This window comes from Ylistrum balloti, unplaced genomic scaffold (assembly GCF_031769215.1).
Source record: "Ylistrum balloti isolate Yb309-2 unplaced genomic scaffold, AGI_CSIRO_Ybal_v1 Utg369798, whole genome shotgun sequence".
NCBI classification, from domain to species: domain Eukaryota; kingdom Metazoa; phylum Mollusca; class Bivalvia; order Pectinida; family Pectinidae; genus Ylistrum; species Ylistrum balloti.
Genome location: NW_026781977.1, coordinates 654,898 through 680,977, shown reverse-complemented (window position 1 = coordinate 680,977; position 26,080 = coordinate 654,898). Strand labels below are relative to the sequence as shown.

The 26,080-nt window shown below is 33.8% G+C and overlaps 1 protein-coding gene across 1 annotated transcript in view; it reads left to right on the top strand.

Annotated features, from left to right (window-relative positions):
- The first annotated feature begins 542 nt into the window (after positions 1-542).
- LOC132544411 (serine/threonine-protein kinase 25-like) overlaps positions 543-26,080 on the top strand; it is a 42,417-nt gene continuing 16,879 nt past the window's right edge. The window contains exons 1-12 of the mRNA XM_060208002.1: positions 543-772; positions 12,020-12,259; positions 12,550-12,715; positions 14,554-14,711; positions 15,072-15,257; positions 15,986-16,131; positions 16,625-16,733; positions 17,474-17,599; positions 20,329-20,430; positions 22,825-22,905; positions 23,212-23,265; positions 25,677-25,772. Coding sequence (XP_060063985.1) covers positions 764-772; positions 12,020-12,259; positions 12,550-12,715; positions 14,554-14,711; positions 15,072-15,257; positions 15,986-16,131; positions 16,625-16,733; positions 17,474-17,599; positions 20,329-20,430; positions 22,825-22,905; positions 23,212-23,265; positions 25,677-25,772 — 1,473 coding nt within the window. The 5' untranslated portion in view covers positions 543-763. The remainder of the gene's footprint in view (positions 773-12,019; positions 12,260-12,549; positions 12,716-14,553; positions 14,712-15,071; positions 15,258-15,985; positions 16,132-16,624; positions 16,734-17,473; positions 17,600-20,328; positions 20,431-22,824; positions 22,906-23,211; positions 23,266-25,676; positions 25,773-26,080) is intronic.

Genomic DNA, 26,080 nt, shown 5'->3' with positions numbered 1-26,080 from the left:
AAAATAATTTTAAATTCTCAAAGATAAACATTACAGTAATATTTATGTTGAATATATTTCCTTTTCACGAAAAAAAAGTTATTTGTGATACTCTCGGTCTAGACCTACTGGTCAATATTTTAATGTCTATTTAGATATGAAGATATCCTTTAACATGAAACAATTTGAAAATGGGAAATCTTTCAGCCGTTTAATATAGCAGCTGTTCATCCATTCTCACCAACTATTAGTGTCGACGACTTGTCGCACGAGTTATCTCCCTTACAACAGGATTTTTACCTGAGGGTGAAAGGTCAACATTGCTATTTTGCGCAAGGATGTAGTTTCATGATTTATTTTCGTATCGTTATTGAAGTGTTGGTAAATTTTAGAAGTTTTATGTCATTATCTCATTATAGGGCTTGTATTATAAACGCCTTTAGGTCATTTTCTGTACCGGCCGAATGTGATGTGCGAACTATATCTAAATGCTCATTTACACAATATGAAAGAAGGACACACCCTTGAAACAAGATGGCGGAATTTTTATGGCTGTCCAAGTCAGGAATCTAGTAACGATGGCGAAATGGAATGAGTTTGGAAATATAAACGGGGCTGCAAGGACTTTCCATAAATTTGAAAAGAACTGATTTATTTCCTCATATTTTGCACGAGTAGAAGCTCATGCAAATATTATAAGAATCCACAAACTTCGTCATAAGAGAAGTAAGGGAGAGGATTTGGAACACTTCTCAAACTTGCTTGGACCTATATAGAATTTAAAATGGCACAGGTAAGCATGTCTTGACGTGGGCTTAAGTTGCAAACTACTAGTCTGGAGTCATCAAATATGTTAGAAGTAATCGGTCACGATTCGATGTCCTATATCGCTGACGTGTTGACCAATCACATTTGTAAACAATTTGCCCCCCCCCCCCCTCCACTTCTTCAGAACGACAGAAGTAAACGATTTTAAATGTTTATGATATTGTCTGTGTGTATTACACACAGGATTGAAGCAATACTAAGAAACTGAATTAGTTATAACAAAAACATTCACATTAAAGCCATTCTTAATTGCAAGTATTACGTCTCGGCATGTTAAACATGTATATTTCAGTTTGTATGTAGCTACTTGTTTAGGGTAAGGGGTCACTGACACAGGCCTTCTGACAGCATCTGGTCAGAGATCTCGCGATTTTCAGAAACACATTGCTAAATTTTTTATGGGGATTATTTTGACTCCCTACTGTTTTTCATCCGGTCCAAAGAAAGATGTTTTTTGTAATTATCCTAAAACAGCATGACATCACATGAGTAAAAACTGATATATCAGATTTATCTCCTGGTATAAAACAGGCAGTGCCTGAGAGCCAATTCATTACTTAGAGATGCAAAAACACATCTTGTATTCTTGTGTTTTCTCCAACCAAGGGCAACTATTGATACCTCAATTTCATTTTGATGATACATTGAATGGAACACATACTAGGCAATGCTCACAGGGGCTAGCACTGATACTTCTACACATGAACAATAGTACAGTGCAATAGTACATTAATTTAGTATTGCTTTTTTGTTCTGTATTGTGACATGGTTTTGTGTGTTTGGTGTTTTAAAGTGGAAATTAGAGAAACAGGAAATATAATGTGCTTTGATCCTGATTGGTTAAAATCTACCTCTCAAATAAATTGTTGGCATTACAAGTTTCAAATTTTTTATGTACAAGTATGTATGTTATGCAAACTTGTTTGAATTACTTGAATCTTTTAGTATGTTTTTACTTCCTAAAGAATTTTTCTGGAAAGTCGAGAGGCCGTAATAGCAGATGTAAAACCCATTAAAGAAATCCATATGAATGCTTGAAGGAATATTATGTCGGTTAACATACTTTTTATAACCAATTGATAGGTCAGAGCTTAAGTTCTATTTCAAAACAAGGAATTTCATTCATGAGACTGTGTATGATTTAATCATATATTCATTAGATATTCATTATGTCCTAAGTCTGTAATACAGTAGCAGGTCCTGACCATTAATTCCTGAACTTTCTGTTGACAGGAGATTGTATTTTTGTTGTTGATACAGCTGATTTACTTTATACCAAATGAAGCCATGCTGAAAATAATCAAACATGATCTTCAAGATAGATTATCACAGAAAAGTTCAAAATTGGTGAAAATTGAGGAAGAATTGTAATCAAACCAGTACCTTTGTCACTAAGTAACTTAAAATCCTTTTAACCTTGTACATATAAAGAAAAATGGAGTGAATGGACTTAAAAAACTAATTCAGCCTTAAATTCTGGTGAGCTTGTTGTTATTTCTATATAACCACCTGTACAAGGACTTTTGCGATTACATTGCTGCATGTGGGTAATTGTCTTATTGGGTCAAATAAGTTGTCTTTAAGATTAAGCTATCTGTCCTTATTTTCAACGCCATTATGATCACTTGGGATTTTATGTCCAATCAGTATTATCATAATAAGTCATGTCTGACCATGATTCAGAGCAAAATTTGGAAAGAAGAAACGCCGCTGTATAATCTACTGTAGCCTATAGTTCCTATAGTAAGCTATATCTTTTTGTTAAATTTGTTTGACTATTTTAGGCCTAATATGATAAATTGCATAAATATTATATCCGGACACTAGGGTTGCATTTATACGTTGGTGAAACCAAAATATGGACAGACAAACTAACTTTGTTTGTTATCTGACTTCAAATTTTTATTGCTAAAATGCGTGCGTCAACAATAAAGGGTGATAAAGCAGGTTTTGTCTGATACAGTAACAAGTGTTTAGTGTTCCAGTGTAAGATTCATTCTGGTTACCTCTGCTGTTTTCAGAATGCTTGAGGTTGTCTGAAAAAATTGTCTCCTCGGTAAATTTCTTTGAAGTATGATAAATTGTGGATTTTAGATGTACTGTTTGTTTTGGATTGTAAACTTTATTAATAATTGTTGTGTTAGTTAAGTGTATGAAATTTCGCTGCTGATACATTCCCATATACCTTCAGAACATGATATAGTTAGCACTTGTGCTGTAGTTTATGTGAGCAATTGTCATAGTTATTGTACATGTACATCATTTTCATATTTTTTTTTCACCGGAAAGTTTGATGATATGGTGAGTACTTTTAAACTCGCTGATGCCAGACGACTGCCGCTGAGCTGGAACAAAACCTAAACGCATATTTTGCTTTAAGACTTGGGGGAACACTTGCATTCTTTACAAGAAAAAAAAATATATCACATGACCACCACTGTTGCTTGGTAAATGCAAAATACATGAATTGCATTTTTGAGTCTAGTCAGCATAAACCGATGGCCAGCTTTTAGAATTAAAGATGTGCTTGAGTTCTCACTACACCTTACGTTTTAATTGTTTATTACAGCTATATATGAGAAATTTATCAGAACTTTGAAAGTAAAGGTTAGGGTATTAATAATGACTGTAAGTATTTGTATGCTATTTCAATGCTTGTTTAATGTGCTTACATGTATGCACAATGGGCTAGAGGATTTGGGGTTGCCAAAGAAAGAATATAAATTGCGATGAGGCGAATACACAAAACAGGGGTAATTTATTTCAAATGATTTATAAATAGAAATACAGTCAGTTTCAATACAATGTAAGATATACCAATGATTGTAAGATACATACTGGCATTTTATATAAATTTATCAGTTTGTGTATGACTGGTAATGGTACTGATTTGAAAATAAACATGTACTATACATTTTATAGGCCTTTCACAAATGATTAAAGCAAGAGAAAATAGGTTGTCTATTATGTAACTATCGGTACAAGCCGAGGAGCAGGTTTTTATTAACTGTTGGTGGAGTCAATGATATCCTGTTGTAGTTTTCCATGGTTAGCAGTCTAAAGGTTCATAAACCTTCATACTGTTTTTTTCCCTAGTTATCAAAGTGATTTATTACTTGTCGAATTTGTTAGTAACTATGGTCAATGTAAAGTATATAGAAGAAAATAAAAATAATGATCAATGATGGCAGACAAAGGGAGTGTACTCCCTCCATGCTTTTATCATATTTTTTCTCTGGGGTAATTGGCTTAATTTGCATTAAAAGATGGTAGTGTAATTTTTGGACCATCTTTGCTTGGTATGTAGATGAATGAGCTTATTGAACTACAATTTTTAGAAGATATAAAACTACAAGCCATCATGAAACTATTTCTATGTTTTATGATACACCCTAAAAGGGCACTTCCTGGTCTGTATTGGGCCATGGGTGTACTTGTAAATGAGCATTCCCTTATGTGTTGTCATAGGTGGGCATTACTATCCACTACATGTGTACAGGTGTGAGCATACCAGGCAATTTTTTATCATTACACTAAAGTTTGTAAAGAGACCTGTGTGAGAGAAATTTTGGTCAAACAAGTTTATAATTTCAGAAACAGAAACAATTACATTTTAGTTGATAATTAATATGACCAATAACTGTCCTGTTTTTTCAGTAATGATTGTAGATTGCAGAGTTAAGACTACTCTATATACAGTAAAATTTACTTGGTATTTTACAAAAAACTGCACAGCTACGGTCCAGTAAGCTTATATTACGTGTGACAGAACAGATTTTAAGGTAACACAATTGTGTTGTGTAAAAAGCCAAATATAATTTCTACATCACAGGTTTGGTGACATAAACTTGTGCTGTTATAATGTTATTCCAGTTTAGTTCAGATAGTATATACAAAATAAGTAGCTCTTATAGGTATGATGATGTCAGTTTTAAAATATGTTTTCCATGCATAGATAAGTTAGATATATCAAAAAGCTTCAGCCTTGCTTAAAAACTCTTCTCCTATGTTTCTAAAACTTTTAAAGTTGCTACTCTGCATGTCATGTTTTCTGCTGTTATCTATCTACCCAGCTGGTCACTAAAGATAAAACAATCATGCTGTGTTTTTGTCTTTGCTTGTATTTTGTTGTGTTAAGATTAACAGTCTGCCGTAGAGCTCAAGGTACCTAGCCGTCAATCATTTGGTATGAGGAAGTGAGTACATGGGCATATGGTTGACCAATCCTGTTCATACTTTAGCCAAAGGAAATTTTGGTTAGTTTAAAAAACAAAAAGCAGATTTTTGTGACTTTTTATAAATTGACACTGAAGAGTTCTCGGTATCAGTTGATCAGTTGAAAAGCAGAATTATTAATTTAATTGCAAAGAATGCTGAATTTAAAAAATAGAAAAAGTTCTGTATGTGAATTTATTGCACTATTTAAGTAAATTGACATGTCACATGTGCTAGACAGATTATTGATCATGAATTTATTATGTGTCAATGTTTACATAGGAGGGTGTGTCCCGTTAAACTTATGCTTATGAATGATAAGACCAGGAACTGTTATTATCAGTAATACGAATACACTTTGCTGTACTTTATCACCATGTCATAGATAGTTGGCTCAAACTTTTTTTATTTTACACACATTTTAAGAGAGTATGTTATATGTACAGATGTTAGGATGCAATCAAATTGAAAAACTTGACTGATATCAGATTTCAACCTGATCTCCCCATCATTTTAACAAAGATTCATTGTCTTATTATGATGCAGGGGACATAGGGTCAGCAAACTTTTGGGTGGTATCACTTGAATTAGACCAGAGAAAGTTAGTGATTGTTAACATTTGTTGATTTGATATAAATGATGTAGAGTTAAAACCACTGCTTTGAGATGTCATCTTAAAATCAGAGCCTGATGTTTATAACACATCTGTTGTGGGGATAATGTAGACCTGTGTTATCTATAGTACTTTTTATTAGATGTTGCTTGTGGATAAGGGACAAATTGGGTATCTTTATTAAGATGGCTAATTCCTAGTTGATTGTCTACTGTTTTAGAAATCAGAGGATCTCTTTGTCCTTTTTATGACTATATTGATAACATTATCATTAAAGAATGTTACTTCAGGGTCAACGCTCGACAGCATTGTTGAATCTTATTCTACTATTTGTCAGAAACTTACCATCATGGTAGTATAGTTTCTAACTTGAAAAGTAGGGTACTTCTGCTATAATTCATTTGTGTAGAAAATGGTAACATCAGACCCTGCTGACGAGACCAGAAATGTTACTGAAACCCTACTGACCAGGTCAGAACTGTTACTGAAACCCCACTGACCAGATCAGAACTGTTACTGAAACCCTACTGACCAGATATGAACTGTTACTGAAACCCTACTAACCAGGTCAGAACTGTCACTGAAACCCTACTGACCAGATCAGAACTGTCACTGAAACCCTACTGACCAGATCAGAACTGTCACTGAAACCCTACTGACCAGATCAGAACTGTTACTGAAACACTACTGACCAGATCAGAACTGTTACTGAAACCCTACTGACCAGGTCAGAACTGTTACTGAAACCCTACTGACCAGATCTCAGAACTGTTACTGAAACCCTACTGACCAGATATGAACTGTTACTGAAACCCTACTAACCAGATCAGAACTGTCACTGAAACCCTACTGACCAGATCAGAACTGTCACTGAAACACCCTGTTACTGACACTAGATATAAAACCCTCTGTCAGAACTGTTACTGAAACCCTACTGACCAGATCAGAACTGTTACTGAAACCCTACTGACCAGATATAATCTGTTACTGAAACCCTACTGACCAGATCAGAACTGTTACTGAAACCCTACTGACCAGATATGATCTGTTTCTGAAACCCTACTGACCAGGTCAGAACTGTCACTGAAACCCTAGACCAGATCAGAACTGTTACTGAAACCCTACTGACCAGAACTGTTACTGAAACCCTACTGACCAGATCAGAACTGTTAGTGAAACCCTACTGACCAGATCAGAACTGTCACTGAAACCCTACTGACCAGATCAGAACTGTTACTGAAACCCTACTGACCAGATATGATCTGTTACTGAAACCCTACTGACCAGGTCAGAACTGTTAGTGAAACCCTACTGATCAGACCTTTTGGAAAGTTCTCTTTAAACTTTAATATGTAATACTGTTAATGATGTTACATAGGAATGAAATTAAGCAATTATGGCAGGCAGAAATTGCCACCTATTCTCACTGAATGTTACCTATTTATTGATGAGCTGGCTTATGCCTCCAACCTGATGCAATATAAGTTGTTATTACTCTCTGTATTCAACCACCAGATAAACCTACTCATCATCTTTGTGAAAAAGAAAATTGAAATTAGAGCCAGTGGTTAAAGGGAGTCCACAGCACATTTTCAGTGTGTATTTAAAAAGTTTTGGTTCTGTTTTTTTTTTCATTTACGGAAAAATATCATTTCAGAAGGTGAATATATTAAGTATCAGGTCTGCAGGATAAGGAATTCTTTGGTTTATTATTATCATTTTTGAATAAAATTGTCACATTATTTATGAAGTAATGTATCTAAGACTGAACACTTTTTGAATTAGTCAAAAATTACTGTTTCATCTATTACATTACAGGAAAGAACAAAGATTTATCCTTTACATGTGAAAGTCAAGAGAATATTGGGGAAAAAAAGAACACAAAAATGTATGAGATGTGCGATTCTAAATTTTCTATGGAATGACACAAAATCTAGGTTATTGGTGAATTTTCTAGTGAATTGATATTAAAACGTGATAAAGAAACTGGAACACAGGTGACCCACAAGAAACTTGAACACAAGTAAATTCACTAGAACTACACAGCATAGATATGAGGGCATGGGAGAGACTATAGCTTGGAAATGGTGAATTCGCTTATTCTACAAATACACCATGCGGGAACTAGGACAAGGGTGAAGTCACTTATTCTACAAATACACTGTGCAGGAACTAGGACAAGGGTGAATTCATTGGTAATACACAACAGAATCTAGGACATGTGTGAATTCACTGTGCTTCACAACACAGAATCTAGGACATAATATGACTTTGCTAGTATTACACATTTCAGAAACTAGGATAGGTTAGATTTATAAGTATTTACACTACACAGAAACTACATCATTGATTAATTCTCTGGTTCTGCACAGCACATAAACTAGGAGTTAAGTGAACTCACAGCAACATTGCATACTTAATTAGGAATGATGCAATAGTAGAATTGTACATAGCTGGGATGATATCTCCGTTATACAGTCCTCAACCAAAGGCCGGATAAAGGAGTGACCAAGCTACATAAAATATTGTACACATGATTTAGGTAGGCTAAATTTCAGAAGCATCTTTATTGCTATTTATATCAACTGTTTATACACCGTCCTCTTAGCCAGCCATCAGGTGTACTTATTGTTGCTGTGAAGTTTGTTAATTTTCCAGATATGATTAATTATCTAACTGTTTCAATTTGATTTAGATTATTTCTAAATTACCAACTTCTTCCTTTGTTCTACAAATTTGTTTGAGGTATGTCATGCTGATAATTGTAGAATCCTTTGATAATTTTTGGCTTGAGAAATTATAGTTCAAAATTTGTAATATAATGTATAAACCAGTATACAGTAGCCAGGGGAGCTAACTCATGATCTTTCTCAAAATAGGGCCATCCTTTTAGTATTCTGTGTTTGGCATCAACTAATCTGAGGCATCCTTCAGGAATAGATAACAAATGATAGGCATTCAATTGTTTTAGGGAAGGAATAAATAGCAAAACTTGAGATTTGAATAGAAAATACTAATATAAATGAGACCAAAGGTTCTGAAAAATAATGTCCACAACAATAAACATACATAAATATGGATTCATTGAAAAGGTCAGGTTTGGGTCAGTAAGTCATTTCCAATATTGTATTAATGGGGATGGGCTTATCACTGTACAATAACAGATATTAGATAGAATTTTACACAACATAAATAGGTATTTGTAAAAATGTTTACAAAACGATGATAAAATTTGGTGAACATATCAACCATAGGTTTATTGGTGGATAAATATGGTAGACAGGAAACTACAAAATGTTTCGTGGTAATTTTCCTTACATTATAAAAATTAATAATGGCATAAACGTTACTACATCTTACAGCTAAATGTCTATCAAGTGTAGATGATTCATATTTCCTTCCCTTTGTACTATAATAAACTACTAGGAAATCCTCCTAAAATTAAAAAAACTGTGATCACAGTTAAAACAAACATCTCTGATCATTATTTGGTGGGGGGGCGGGGGGGGGGTCCACAGTCTGTTGTTTTACTGTAGAATTTCATGTCCCTTTTGTAGATGTATGTCTTAAGCTTGCAAGTCATGATCAATGTCTACCCTCTAACAAAGCCAAGTACAATGTATACACAGCATGCATGGGTGGTGTTTACATGTGGGGCGTGTGTATTTTTATAAATACACATCTCATTTTGTTCTGGTCACAGGTGACCTGACACCCATGGGCTTCCTCAGTCACGAATTGTAGACTGTAAAGTAGATTCTCCATTGTCAAAAAGGTGTAAGCATTGTTCGTTGAGGCGAGGCTTGTGAGGTTCACTTGTGTCATTATCTGCAATAGTGAACAATAAGGTCATGTTGGTTCATTTCACTGCAGTTTCGTTTCACGGGAACTATGTGGATGTTGTTTTAAGCTTTATCGTGACAATGATCGGTGAAAATGTTGCTGGATTGATCTCCGACGTCTGTGAGTAAATTTGATCCTTAGCAGATCTTCGTACCCTGTTAATTATTAAAAGTTTCAGTATTTCTGTAACAATTCTATGATGTCAGTATTATTGTGATTAGTTTTTAAATGATTTTTTTTATATGCTATATCAGTGTAAATATTGTGCTTTATATGTTAATGTAGATTAGAAACATAGTAATTAATTTCAATTGATGGTTAAAATAATCGTGTGATTTAATGTAAAATATTTCAATCACAATTTAATGCGAAGACGCTGTTTAATTGAAAGTATTCTAGCGGTCCAGGCCAAACTAATACACTGACATTCCACCTTACTTAAATTGAAAACTCGGCACATGTCGAAAGTTATGAAAATCATCTATTGAATCATAGTGCTCCTAACTCCTTATCTCAGAGTTAACATTGTTTTTTACTGATTAAAAATTTTCAGTTATCCCTTTATTTTCAATTTAGGCCCCATGTACTTTTTATTTTACAAGTACAATATTCGGAAAATTAGAATTGAAAATTGCTTTTATACATAGTTCACTTTGAGTGTTTATAGTACAATCCTTTCTCATGATAAGAGAAAAGATGATGGTATACTATATAACCAGCTTAATGTTTACCTTACAAGCTTTTCACAGGTAATATGCATTCCATGGAACAAAGTTTATTTTAGTCTAGCTGTTACTAGTGAGAAATATTCAGGAAATTGATAGGTTATTGATTTTAGAGTTTGCTTGACACATACAAGTAAAAACTCCCCAGGTGACTACATATCTCTGTAAGGCTCTTTATTGGATTAGAAATAGGTCTTGTCAGAAGTATAGTCGTAGTGTGAGATAAAAAAAAAACCCTGAACTAACAAAGTTTGGCAAAAATTAAAAATATGACTTGTTGGGGAAACTATGTGGATGCTAGTTGTGATTTTAGGAAAAATAACTAATACATACAATTTTAAGATAAATTTGACACATGTTTTCATGTTGTACATGTATTATGGTTACTCCTATCTCCCTCTCCTTTTCTTTCAATCAAGTAATTTCTTTGTTTAAAAGGATTGAAATATTAATTTAAAACATCCATTGTCAGGGCTGCCAACTACATATACATGTAGTAGGGATTCTCTATGTACCTAGCTATTCTGTGATTTCAAAATCAAATTTTTATGGGAAACTAGATACAACATGTTTGGGTAATGAGGAATAAGTGTATCAGCCCATTCAAGAACTTATTTGATTATTTCAAATTAAGCAATCCTGTGGCTGTGTGCTATTTAATGAATGAATTTAAGACAAGTTTTGAAAGGATAATTCTAAAATCTGAATCGAGTGCTGAATCTAGTGTTTGAATTTCACCTAAAATAGAGCCATGAAAATTCTGATTATAAAAGAAATGAGGTAAGGTCAGGATTAATGTAAAGAAAGTATGTATTAAAGTTAGTGTAATTTTTTTGTACATTGTTTTACATGCTGTAACTGTATATATGATGAATCTACCATAGCTGTATTCAAGGGGATACAGTTACTGGTGGACAAATCAAATCATAACAAATCTTAGGTTTACACATAGATTGATATTATCAGTCTGTTGCCTTCTTCTACACACTCTCTTACTCGGGGAATTTGTCTAATAAACCAAAACCAAAGCAAAAATCCATGAATAAAAAAAAACGGATACATATCTTTGCAAGCTTTTAATTCCTTTTTATCAAAAATTGAAATTCACAGATCATATGAACTATAATAATAACACAATTAACATTAACGATTGGACAAAAATATACAACAAAAAAAATCATTTTTACAATCAAGTTCTGGTTGATTGTGTTTGTGTTCTTTCCTGTTTAGGTGCAGGGTGTACTTCCCAAAATATCTTGATAATTTCCTGTGTTTGTTATGTTACTTGACTGATCATTGTTAAAGGGTATCCTGTATCTATCATTGTCCATTGATAAATACTGTGACTTTTTACTTGTTGTTTTGAAACAATTATTGTTATTTCAGGACACCTTAGATTTTTTCTTCCTCAAAATCTTTTATTCTTCCTTATGACAGAGTTCCTCATCATTAATTATAAAAATCAATATAAAATATCTTTATACCTGTGTATCTTAATCATTTTGTAAGTTGATATATCAAAATAAATACTTGAGATTTTGTTTCAAATAATTTGATTTTGTTTTGGAGAAACTGAGTAGGTTTATAGTTTTACAGATTTCAGAAACACAGAGAACATTGAATGTGTCTTCAGCAGCTAAACAATGTAACGTAACCTTAATTATGTTACTTCATTCATTGATGACATTTATGTACATTAAATGCATTCTGCCACACAGTGGCAGAATTAAGTAAAGATTTCACTGTAATTGATAGATCCCACTAACAACAAACACTGATGATGTTGTTTGAAGTCTTTTTTACTTTCTGTTTGTAGAGAAGCTCAGGGATGTCTATTGACCCAGAAATGCGCTTTACTAAGCTGGACAAAATAGGAAAGGGTTCTTTTGGGGAAGTATTCAAAGGAATTGATAATTCATCACAGCAAGTTGTTGCCATCAAAATTATAGACTTAGAGGAAGCAGAGGATGAAATTGAAGATATCCAACAGGAAATTATGGTCTTATCACAGTGTGATAGTCCGTTTGTCACAAAATACTACGGGTCCTATCTCAAGGTATGTCAATCTGTACATCACAAAATACTGAAGGTCCTATCTCAGTGTATGTTAGTCTGTAAGCCACAAAATATTACAGGTCCTATTTAGAGGTATGTTAGTCTGTACGTCACGAAATACTACAGGTCCTATCTAGAGGTAGTGTTTTAATATGATTGTTTCTAATTTCTATAAAAATGAGGTTTGTAAATCGAATTCGTACTCACAGAAAAGACAGAAGTTTTTCTTGCTGTTACTGACTTTGAAAAGTCATCTATGTTATAATCATTTAAAAATGATCTACATTGCAGGGTTCAAAGTTATGGATCATTATGGAGTACTTGGGTGGGGGATCAGCACTGGACTTGATGAAGGCTGGACCATTCTCAGAGTCCGACATCGCTATTATATTAAGAGAAATCCTCAAAGGACTAGAATATTTACATTCAGAGAGGAAATTACACAGAGATATCAAAGGTGAGAATTTGAGTGTCCATCAGGTGTACAGTGACCACTTCTGTACTGATGTTGTCCTTCAGGTGTACATTGACCACTGGTGTACTGATATTGTCCATCAGGTGTACAGTGACCACTGGTGTACTGATATTGTCCATCAGGTGTACATTGGCCACTGGTGTACTGATATTGTCAGGTGTAGTGACCACTGGTGTACTGATATTGTCCATGAGGTGTACAGTGACCACTGGTGTACTGATGTTGTCCTACAGGTGTACAGTGACCACTGGTGTACTGATATTGTCATCAGGTGTACAGTGACCACTGGTGTACTGATATTGTCCATCAGGTGTACAGTGACCACTGGTGTACTGATATTGTCCATGAGGTGTACAGTGACCACTGGTGTACTGATGTTGTCCTACAGGTGTACAGTGACCACTGGTGTACTGATATTGTCATCAGGTGTACAGTGACCACTGGTGTACTGATATTGTCATCAGGTGTACAGTGACCACTTATTGTCTGTACTGATGTTGTCCTTCAGGTGTACAGTGACCACTGGTGTACTGATATTGTCCATCAGGTGTACAGTGACCACTGGTGTACTGATATTGTCCATCAGGTTTACAGTGACCACTGGTGTACTGATATTGTCATCAGGTGTACAGTGACCACTGGTGTACTGATATTGTCCATGAGGTGTACAGTGACCACTGGTGTACTGATATTGTCCATGAGGTGTACAGTGACCACTGGTGTACTGATATTGTCCATCAGGTGTACAGTGACCACTGGTGTACTGATATTGTCCATCAGGTGTACAGTGACCACTGGTGTACTGATATTGTCATCAGGTGGACAGTGACCACTGGTATACTGATATTGTCATCAGGTGGACAGTGACCACTGGTGTACTGATATTGTCATCAGGTGTACAGTGACCACTGGTGTACTGATATTGTCATCAGGTGTACAGTGACCACTGGTGGACTGATATTGTCCATCAGGTGTACAGTGACCACTGGTGTACTGATATTGTCATCAGTTGTACAGTGACCACTGGTGTACTGATATTGTTATCAGGTGTACTGTGACCACTGGTGTACTGATATTGTCAGGTTTGCAGTGACCACTGGTGTACTGATATTGTCATCAGGTGTACATGACCACTGTTGTACTGATATTGTCCATCAGGTGGACAGTGACTACTGGTGTACTGATATTGTCATCAGATGTACAGTGACCACTGGTGTACTGATATTGTCATCAGGTGTACAGTGACCACTGGTGTACTGATATTGTCCATCAGGTGTACAGTGACCACTGGTGTACTGATATTGTCATCAGGTGGACAGTGACCACTGGTGTACTGATATTGTCATCAGGTGTACAGTGACCACTGGTGTACTGATATTGTCATCAGGTGGACAGTGACCACTGGTGTACTGATATTGTCATCAGGTGTACAGTGACCACTGGCGTATTGATATTGTCCATCAGGTGGACAGTGACCGTTTAATTTCTCAAAGGGGCAGAAATTTAAGAGTACTATTTTTTGGGTACCCAAGTTTTTCTGTTGCATTTAATATTTGCGATTTTCATTCATTTAGATTATAATAGGTTGATAAAGGAAATGAGGATTGATTTTTAGAAAAATGTTTGATAAGGGATATGTATCTATCAATATTGAATGCCTTTCTGAATTTGTGTTTGTAGATGTTTCATTTGGAGAAATAAAACCCATGATAAGAAACAATTTACATTACTAAATTTTCACAATTTTTCCTTTAAGAGATATTTGTTGAAATGTTTAAATTATTATGTTTGAAATTTATGAATTTCTTTGTGTTTTCCAGCTGCCAATGTGTTATTATCAGAAAATGGGGATGTAAAACTAGCAGACTTTGGTGTAGCGGGACAGTTGACTGATACTATGGGCAAACGTAATACATTTGTAGGCACACCATTCTGGATGGCTCCTGAAGTGATAAAACAGTCAGCATATGATACTAAGGTAAGCTATATCAAACTCGCAAAGGATACAGAACATACGCTGATATATTGAACTCTAAAATGAGTTTTATCTGTTTATCATTCTGTTGACGTATGAATTCATGGATAAAGTGTAACCACAAATACAATGAAAATTAATTTCCCAGGAAAAATGGATGATTTTACAGTAAGTAATTAGCCCATCCATATCTTGCTTTTCGATGGAGTTATCACAAAATCATTTTTTGCCTTCCTGTATTAAGCCTGTTTCCCACTTGGAGGTTTGTGGTGACCCTCTAGGCTTAATGTTGGACCGATATGTCATTGAACCCTATCTTTCACATCTTGCATAATACTTGGTTACCTGTGTTTGTTGTTTTAGGCTGATATATGGAGCTTGGGCATTACTGCCATTGAATTAGCTAAAGGCGAGCCCCCAAACTCTGAGCTCCATCCCATGAGAGTTTTATTCCTAATTCCTAAAAATAACCCCCCTCAACTGACAGGAAACTACAGTAAAAGTTGCAAGGAATTTGTAGAACAGTGTCTGAATAAAGACCCAAATAATGTGAGTATGCAAGGTGTCAATCTAAATTGTTTAATGAAATTTTCCTCAAACTTGATAATAGCAGAAATCATGCTCCATTTTCAAATGAAACATCTCTCTTTTCCAAAAATTTTTGTTGAAAAAACATCTATTGTTCATGATACTCATTACATATGAATTTAAGTAAAAGTATATATTGTGTAATGAATTTCATCAAAGTACAAATATAAAAGAAAAATAACATTTTTATGAATAGAAGTCTTTGATGAGGGAAAAAAACTTGATGATCTTTAATTATCAATTTTGACAATTTGATTTTTTTTTGCTAAATTTTACAATGAAAACAACTGATCATTTCATCCATGTTGTTTTATAATTTATTTAATGATGTATTGTTTTATGTTTATTTTTACAAAAGCAGTTTGAGATGTTTCAGTTAGGATGATTATATATTAAAACATTTCTTGAGGTGTTTTTAAAAACATAAATTTTGTAAAACACTTGTGAGTATTCTGCAAGTATTTAGGTAACTGTCATTGAATTTAATTGAGACTATTTTCACAAAAACATTAAAAATCAATCAATTCCTTAATTTGTAGAATGCTAAAATATTGAATCATTCAATCCATACTATGAAGTAATAAGACTAATACGACATGATGTTTATAACTTTCCTAAGATAAGTAGCCGGTCTTTAAAACCCAAAGAATGTATGTGTAGATGTTATCAGCATCTTGAATTATTCACAGAGACCACAAGCGAGAGAATTATTACGACACCCTTTTATTCGACGAGCGAGAAAAACAACATATCTCACAGATCTTATTGACCGTTATAAACGATGGAAGATGGAGAAAGGAAATAACGTAGACAGTGATGACAGTGATAGTGAAGGGTTTGTTTTTTGATTATATACAAGATTGGAGTAATGGTATTGTAATTATGAATATCTTAATATGATTAACTAATATGATTAACATTGATATGCTTAAACAACCTGCTTCCAGCAGAACAGATTCATGCAAGACTCTTGTTTAGAACACTCGAAAGTATAATATAAATATTTTGATACCAAACCATATATCTATAGACATGTTCAATGTGAGATGTAAAATCAAGTGCTGTACTTTCCCTGCCATATGTGTAACCTGCAATTCTCCCAACAGAATTGTAGTTTGTATGCTTGTACGTTATTCCAGGAAATATTTTGAAATTATGATATTTACGCTAGAGAGGTTAAAAGAGATATTCTTAACACATGTAAACTACTCTAAAGAAGAATGGAAAAATATTGTATGACTTTTAGGACAGTCTGGCACCAAAGAGTAAAAATGAGGATAGTCTTCCTTTAAATTCCAAACATAATTGGAATTTTTTCTTTTCCTCAGAGAGATTGATGAGAATGATATGCAGGTTGATTGGATCATGACAATGAAAGAAGCTGATGTGGTCAAGCAACAGCTGATGGCGAATGTTAATGGTCAAGACAAGGGACAGGTAAGGCAGTGGTCATCTTGACCAGGTCAGCATGAGTGTCAGGATTGTGTTTACGGCATGGTCATTATACATAGGCTGGATGCTGTGGGTTGATGGGACATAACAATGGCAGTTTGTGTTGTTAAAAGTGATCAGCTAAACAGTGATATGGACAGAAATTTTTTCAAAGTGGAATACATGTCTAAAGGGATTAAGAAAAAAAAATAAAGAAAAAAAAGTTTAGATTATTTCTCACTTAAATTAGGTGTTCCTTTTTGTCTCGTTATAAGAAATTAAAAATGATATAGAATCATATGTTTATAATGCCAAGTTACTAATCTTAGCATGCTTAGTATATGATGCTGGAATGCATACATAGAGAGTATGTTATCAATGCTTGGTATGTGACGTTCAGTTGTATGGTCCTGATCTTTATTTCAGAGAAGACATTCATACACTCTGTATTCATCATCATTGTCTCGGAGAATAAAAGTTTTAGTGTTAGTAAGCAATTTGAAAACAAAACAAGGTATAAATGAAGTTAAGCTCTCAAGTTCTTTGTTAGAGTTTGATTTGATTTTAATTAGTCTTAGGATTGACCTTAAAACCTAGTTTATTTTCTGATTTAGTGTGAAAAGTATTGAAAAGCTAAAAATAAAAAGGGTTATCAAAGAAGAATAAATATAACATTATGCATGTTAGCATAAAGGGCTTAAGCTGTGAGCAGAGTTGTAGATTTTTGTGCATGTTGTTTTGTCCAGGGTAAAATGTACCCTAGCTCTGGATCGGTTCTCGCTAAGGGGGGCCAAGATATGATGCGGAGCACCACTCCGCCCTTAGACATCCCGGCGGAGGAGGCGGTGGCAGACTATCCCATCGACGATGATGTAAGTCTGGGCGTGCTGTGATTCGCTGATCCCTCTGCCTCTGTCTTGTGCTGATTGCTGGTTTGTCTCGCAGCTTGCGTGATCTACCAAACATGACATGCTTTTGAGTGGGATGCTTGTACTGTCGTAGTGTCTTTTATACATATCGAGATACTTTTTGTTTTAAATCAGATTGCACAAATCTATAGTAATGCACATTTGCATATCTATATGTGTTTAGATTTATTTTGCTAATGTAAATTATACTTTTACATATATACATGTATTTAAAAATCATCTTACAAAGTTTTTTTTATTCCCCTCCCCTCCTCCCTCACCATTAACTTGCCTCTTCTACCATTTTACATATGTATAGGCTGATGGGGGCATAGCATAAACAAAGTTGATAGATAAAAGATAAAAAGTAGATAAAAGTTGTTTGAAAATGCGTGTACTAAGTGTAATAGGACAAAAAAGGTTGATACAACTGGAAATCTGACCTGATGGTCACACTAGGATGTGATTTAAGGTTCGGCAACATTGCTTTATCCTTTGTAAAAGAGTTAGGATAAGATGAGTAAAAATACTCAAGTGATGCTTTGGGTTTGTTGAAGCTCAAAAGTACAGAGACAAAAATACAAATCTCAAATAATTTTGTACAGAATAATGAACACAGTTGATAATAAATTCATACAAAGGTTGTCAGTCTGAAAACTGCTGCCTTACATCCATGTTTAAATGATTTTTTTGGGCTCAATAGACAGAAAAAAATGCTTCTGTATATTTGGAATTTTATACTTTTTCCAAATCTTAAAAGTTCTATTTTAAAATTATTAACTCTACGATTTCAAATCTTTGAATTTTATAACTAATTATTCTGCTGTTAACACAAAATACTATTAAAATGGGTGATTTTAATGCTTTTTTTGGCAATTTATTTAATATGCATTGACTTAGCTTTTGTTTCATCATGTAGATTTTTAAAACTTTTAAATTTGCTGAAAATTTTGTGTAATTTTGTAACAGGAAATGGGAGTTGTGTTTTACTAACACATACAGTATAATTAAGCATTAATTAACAAAGATTGATATTGGTCAATATTTTTTATGATATGTAATGTGTTATCAGTGATGAAAGAGTGTTTATTTTAGAAAATGCTATGAAAATTACACTCTATGATTTGGGAGGAACATGAAGATATTCATGTCCATTTTGATTTCATTGTCCTTTAGCTGAATCAGAGTTTTCATAGAATTATAGGCATTTATAAATTGAATGAGATTAAAAGAAATCAAACCTTTAGATATGACACCAAAACTGTCTTTATAATGTGTTTGGTATAAATGGAGTTTTGTCACCAAACACAGCACAAATTCTGTTTATATTCTTTAGCTGAAAAAATAACAGTTCACAAAATCCACCTGATATACAATATGTATAATATTAGTTTCTATATCTACATGTATATGTGGAATAAGTCAGATTTCAAATCTGTGTGGTAATATATAATTATATAAATCAATTACGGTATAAGACTATGATTTATTTGGGCGTCTCTATTGGGGCTGGTGATAACCATTTTACTTATATGTATATTTTTATTGAGTGTTGTACACTGTAAAGGTTGATGAGGTATCTTTTTTACATTAAAGATTATTTCTCTTAGAAGTTATGAAGCAATGATATTGAGTTTTAAATTCTGTAAAAGTTGCCAAAGTATTTCTTTTACATGAAGGATGAATTTCTCACAAAAGTTTTGAAGCATTGGGATCTCCTAATGTGTTGGATGAATTGTTTATAGAAGTTATGAGGCCATGATATCTCTTATGTAAAAAGTGAATTTTTAGTAGAAGTTATGAAGCATTTGTATCTTTCACTTGATTTTATTTCATCATGGAGCAGGAGAATTAAGACATTGATTTATGTCAAGTTTTGGTGTTACATTGAAATTTAACATTACAACGCTAATACTAGAAGTTGAACTGCAGTCAAACTTCATACCTGAATTCGGCTTGTATACAACTATAACTGTGTGAAATGTAGGTCACAGACTTATTTTTGTTTGAATATTTCTGTCTTTGGCCTAGGACTTTTATTTACCTATATATTTTATAAAAAGGTGGGGCTAGGTCTTATATGTGTGTTTCAGCAATATATATGGCTAGATTTTACCTCTGTTTTATAACAAATACTGGCAAGCTCTGGTGTATGTATTATAGTTAGTTAATTGATGTTAATATGTAGTTAATCTGTTATGGTTATATGCTACCTGTATTAATGTTAAGTTATTCTGTTAAGGTTATATACCTGTGTTGCACATGGAGCACTGATCTCTTCACAAATTGTTCCTTTTTTAAACACCTCAGGTTCTTTTGTACATTGACATGAAGCACAAGTTTAAAATCTAATATACCTCACTGTTGCTGCTGTTATATAGAAGTTTATTAATGTTGAGACATTTAACATGGTGCGTGTTACAAATAGTTTTATAGAGGGATAGGTTGGAAATCTCTGGAATCAGTTCTAATATTTCAAGTTCTCGAGATAAAAACCTATGTTAGTAACATTATCTTAGCTGACATTTTATGCATGAATTGGTTTGAATGTTTAAACGTTTGTAACAGCTGTGTTTAAGAGTTCGAAAACTTGAATGCCTAAAAATATTAAACTTAAACCTTGTATTCCACAACACCAACTGACTGGCTCTCTGCATGTGGTTTAATGGCTAAATGCATGTTGTCTTACTTAGAACATGATACAACCCCCTCCAGTGTCGTCAGCAGTATCGTCGAGGGAGTCCGGGAAGCGACCCGCCCCTCCAGCCCCGCCCAGTGTGGGGCAGGACGACTCCGTAAGTTTAGTGGTGGTAATGTTGTACCATGGCTATATAGTCTGTAGATAAGTATTGTAATGTAGCTGTAGTCCTGTACCTTTGTGTTGTGTGTTATCATTCTAACCAAGTGAGACCAAATTCATAAAATGATGTGTTTCAGATTATCTTGTATACTGGTTCACTGCTCTGTAGGTCTTCATTGTTTTGATTCTGCAGTAAGCTTAGGAAAGAAGGAAGGTGGGGGAAGAGGGGTGGTTATATAACGGACAATGAAAATGACATACAAAATATAATGCTTTACAGTATACTTAAAGTTTGTTTATTTGTTCGGGAATTAATTGTTTTGGATAATAAAACAAAGTTTTTAACTAAAGAAGGAATAAAATTGGGTATGAATAATTGTCTGACCATCACCTGACATCTTAGCCTTAATTTTAGATTCAGATTACTGATAGAATGACGATGAAACAGTGAATAACTTGATCAGGATGTCTACTGAAACACAGTTTTCTGGTTTGGTCTTGTGTGATTTTCCAGCAGCCAGTAACATATGTGGTATATATTATATACTCTCTGTAATCTTAGTTTTCTCTTTCCCTAGATGTGTTCCTGTATACATATGTATCTTTATCCCTGTCTTTATTTTGAGAAACACTTTAGAAAAAATGTAGATATTACAATCATTCTTTGTTAATTCCTTTTTTTCCACCAAACAAATTTTTAAGCGGATAGTGTAGAGCAGTTTGGTTTTTGATTTTCAGACCTTTTTTTTTTTTTGAAAATTTACAACTAGATTATCATGTATTAAAAAAAATTGTAGATATTTACAATCAGAGAGATAATTTCTTTTGTTAATTCCTTTTTTTAATTTTGATTTCCAACTTAAATTAAATTACAGTTTTTTTAAGAAGATAAATTTACTTTGTTCTCTGCCAACAGTTTGATTAATGGTGAACCATTCAGCAAAACTTACCTCTGTATCATTGTGCTGTGGTGCTTCTCTGTTTCTATTTAGAAGTTACATTATCTCTAATATCAGTTGAATGGTAATGAGATGGATGAGGGTGTAACTTAAATTTGTTGATATTTGGATGTTGTATTATCTGTATGTATCATCTAAACGGTTATGAGGTGAATGAGAGTTTGACACACTTTTTTTAGTCTATTTATTATACAAAAATAGAAAAATACAACAACAAATTTTTAAACATTTACTTCAAGGAGAACAACATTTTACAGGTTTCTAAGCAAGCCAGAAAAATGTCAACATTTTGATATGACAACTTGAAAAAAGTGTTGTCTTGAGAGACATCATGGAAACATTCTGAAAACTGTCACTTCTGTAACTTTTTTAAAATTGCAATTTACTGGCAGCTTTTAAACTTGCAATATCAGCTTGAAGTATTGCAAGATAGTTACTGAATGATTTATTGAAAAATGAGTCACAAATCATTTTAGTTGTGGTAAACTGGTTTATATTTTTTGTTTTTTTCCCCCCCCCCCCCCCCCCCCCATACATTTTCATGTCAAATACAATGAAAAATATATAATGATTTCTTAATTTTGATACCTGTTCATCCTTATATGGTCTTTATTATTTAGATATTGATGTGATGCAATTTTGATTGATTAAAAATAAGTGTTAATCAATCATATATACGGAGATAGAATTTTGTGATCAATTAGGGAAGTGCCACCATGTTAGTGAGATTTCTCTCCCCTTGATTTCACTTTAATTTGATGGTCCATGGTTCAGGCAGGGTATTATCTAGGTTACAGTTATACACCCCACTTAGAAGTGGTGGAGGGTTTGGTAGTTGGGTGGTAGAAAATACAGTTTGTGTAAACATTCAATGGTTGTGAATATAATATCTCTTATGAACTGCATGAGAGATTTAGTTCATATTTACAACATAGCATCATGTCATTGAGTTCTAAACCTGATTCAAATTCCGATGGTCATCTTTTAAGATTAAAGGTCATTCTTGACTCTTTGAAATTAAAAGTTTGTGGAGAAGAAAATTCATGAACTGCTGGGCAAATTTAGTTCATATTGTTTACACCCTATCATCATACAACGTTCTATACCTGCTTTGATTTTGATGATCATCGGAAGATTTGTGTACAGAATATCTTATGAGCTCCTCAACAGATATAGTTAAATTAGAAATAACAGGAATTTGTGATTGAGGGTACATCTAGGTGTGACTCTGCTAATTTGATCTATTTGATAAGAAATTCATTCAGGATCGCAGATTACAAGTCACAAGGTCTTGGTCGAAAGTATTTAAAAAAAGTTATTTTATAAAGAAAATGAATGAAACCAGCATTGAAGTCTAGATAAGAAATAGAATTAAATAGAATTTTGTCAGTGGTAACATGTTTTTATGGATTATTATTGCTGTTGTGTAGAATCGGCATTCTAACTATGAGAAACGCCCCGCCCCTGCACCACCTGATAATAGGACTACAATCAATACCTCATACGATGATGTAAGTTACCAGCCGTTTCAGAACGAAAAGAATTTTTCAATTTAATTTTTTTTATCGCTTTTATCTTTTTTGCTTGAGTATTCACAGTTAGAAACTTTATTTTAAAATATTACGCTCTGCTGATAGTCTAGATCTAGTTTGATATGAAATGGTAGCTTTTTTTCACAATTAATCACAGATCAGAAATAAGGTTGTAAAAAGTTAAATTTCTTCTTGTAGAGAGGACTTGTAAATTGATGCCCATGAAATTTCATGTTTACTTAAGAGTTATATTAGTTGTAACTTACACATACAAATCACCAACAGGTAATTTTAAACAATGGAACTAAAATCGCAGCCAGCAGGGGGACTGAAGAATATGTAAGTGATTTTGCTGTGAAGTGACATTTGTACACAGACAATAACCCAGTGTTAAATGATTACAGAATTGTGTGAATACCGAAATCACTAAATCTGTTTAATTTGTTTAATCTTGTGAAATTATCATGGCTTCAAAGACACACTAACTTTTATAAACTCCTACTGGTTGTTTAGTCAGCTTATCCTTTAATCATGATTAGAAAGTGTTGCTTTTCACATGTTTGTGTATATTCCACTACTTACCTGTATTACAGGAATTTAAAGAATTTGTATGAAAGATGTTTAGATAGATGACTTTGATAAAAACATTGTTAGAAGTTGTGATTGTGATGTGAGAGATGATGAGAAGGAAATGTGTCTTTTTTTCTGCGTTTAGATAGATGACTTTGATAAAAACATTGTTAGAAGTTGTGATTGTGATGTGAGAGATGATGAGAAGGAAATGTGTCTTTTTTTTCTGCACTTGTCGTTGTATTTAGTTGTATTAAGTGTTGTATTATACTAATTTTTGTAAAATCTATGTATTAATTTATATTATTGTATAAATTCTGTTTTCTTTTGAATCTCTTGTGTTTATTAATACACTCTGTGCATGTATTTATTCAGTTATACATATTTTTAATGTACACTTGCTATGAAATAATCTGCATGTTTTAGTAATATAATAAAATCAGGTATTGTGACCTTGGAAATCCTTGGAAATGTAGCATGTTAAGTGAATTTCCACGTTGACTTTTTCAGGTCATCAGGTCATTTGTCATTTATCTGAAGAAAAAAAAGTGTCCTATGTGTTCTGGCATTTTAGATTTATGGATGTTTACTCTACATATATCTTCTTAGTTTAAGAAACTTGTGTATAGTTTTCCAGATATAATGGGTGGAGGCAATTCAATTTGTCCTTAATATCTCACGCATGATATAACTAGAGTTGTCTTTCTTGCATTGAGATGACTGCAAATGTATTCTGCTTTAACTTGTAACTGTTCTAAAATTTCCCTTATAGGTCACTTGAAGTAATGTTTACATTATTATTGGTTTTGATAGAAGGGCTAGTAAGAACAAACTTCAATTAAAAAGAAAAAAAAATGGAAAATTTTACACAATAATCCTTGATGTCACCAAAAAAAATGTCAATCTCAATATTGTATGGCCAGTTTATATTTTTTAATGCTAAATGCAACTTTGGGGACCGCTGGCATGAACCCTGTAAGGAGATCATTTCACATTTGCACAAAATCATGACAGGAGAGAGATAAAAAATGCAAATAGGAAAAATTCATGATCAGATCATCCAGGTTTCATAAAAAGAGAACATTAATTTACTGTTATATTCTTTATACTGAATATAAATTCAATTTTAAGTCTAACATTGTAGAGTTGAGGGTGATTTGTCATAATTCAGTGACCTATTCTGAGTATAGAGGATGCATGATCTTGGCTATTTCTGACTAAGACTTATCTTGTAAGTTGTTTCGTTCAAGTAAAGGGTCACGATGGCTTTAAGTTTGCTACTACGTTTCATTGATTGATTGTGAAGATCCTTTATTACGCTGCTTTGTTCTACTGAAGGATCACTAGGATCCTCCAATGTGTTGCTATGTTCTACTGAAGGATCACTAGGATCCTCCAATGTGTTGCTTTGTTCTACTGAAGGATCACTAGGATCCTCCAATGTGTTGCTGTGTTCTACTGAGGGATCACTAGGATCCTCCAATGTGTTGTTATGTTCTACTGAAGGATTGCTATGATCCTCCACTGTGTTGGTATGTTCTACTGAAGGATCACTAGGATCTTCCAATGTGTTGCTATGTTCTACTGAAGGATCGCTCGGATCCTCCAATGTGTTGCTATGTTCTACTGAAGGATCAGTAAGATCCTCCAATGTGTTGCTATGTTCTACTGAAGGATCGCTTGGATCCTCCAATGTGTTGCTATGTTCTACTGAAGGATCACAAGAATCCTCCAATGTGTTGCTATGTTCTACTGAAGGATCACAAGAATCCTCCAATGTGTTGCTATGTTCTACTGAAGGGTCGCTTGGATCCTCCAATGTGTTGCTATGTTCTACTGAAGGATCACTTAGATCCTCCAATGTGTTGCTATGTTCTACTGAAGGATCACTTAGATCCTCTAATGTGTTGCTATGTTCTACTGAAGGATCACTTAGATCCTCCAATGTGTTGCTATGTTCTACTGAAGGATCGCTTGGATCCTCCAATGTGTTGCTTTGTTCTACTGAAGGATCGCTTGGATCCTCCAATGTGTTGCTATGTTCTACTGTGAAGGATTGCTAGGATTTAAATTTTTTGCTATGACTAGCTTGTGCGTGTTGCTCTGCTCCATTGTTTGGTTTTGCTGTGCACATCAGTCTACCTCTCTCTGCATGAATATGTATCGTGTTGTTCTTTCAGAATGTTATGCACGCAGGAAATCTACGAGGGAAAAATATGGGGAGTGATCCAGATTTCACTCGAGATCGCCAAAACTCTTCTCATATGCACGCATCTGTAAGTTTGGTTGATCTGCTTTCACCCTGTAAAGGCTTGTACATGTATAAATTTCCCAAAAAGCAAACAATTTTTAAAGTGGAAATGGAGTCTTTCTTTGTGTTGCCTTCTTTTATAACATTGTATTAACTAAGGAACTTTTATAAAGAAAATATCTATATAATATTATATAACTCCAGGACGATGTTTATTTTACATAGCCTGTGTGTGAGTTTGATATGTACTTCACTATTTATTGGTTATGTCTTCCTTTACACAGGTCAAACATGTGATGTTTAGTTTGTCCTCCCATTTAGTTGAAAGATTGA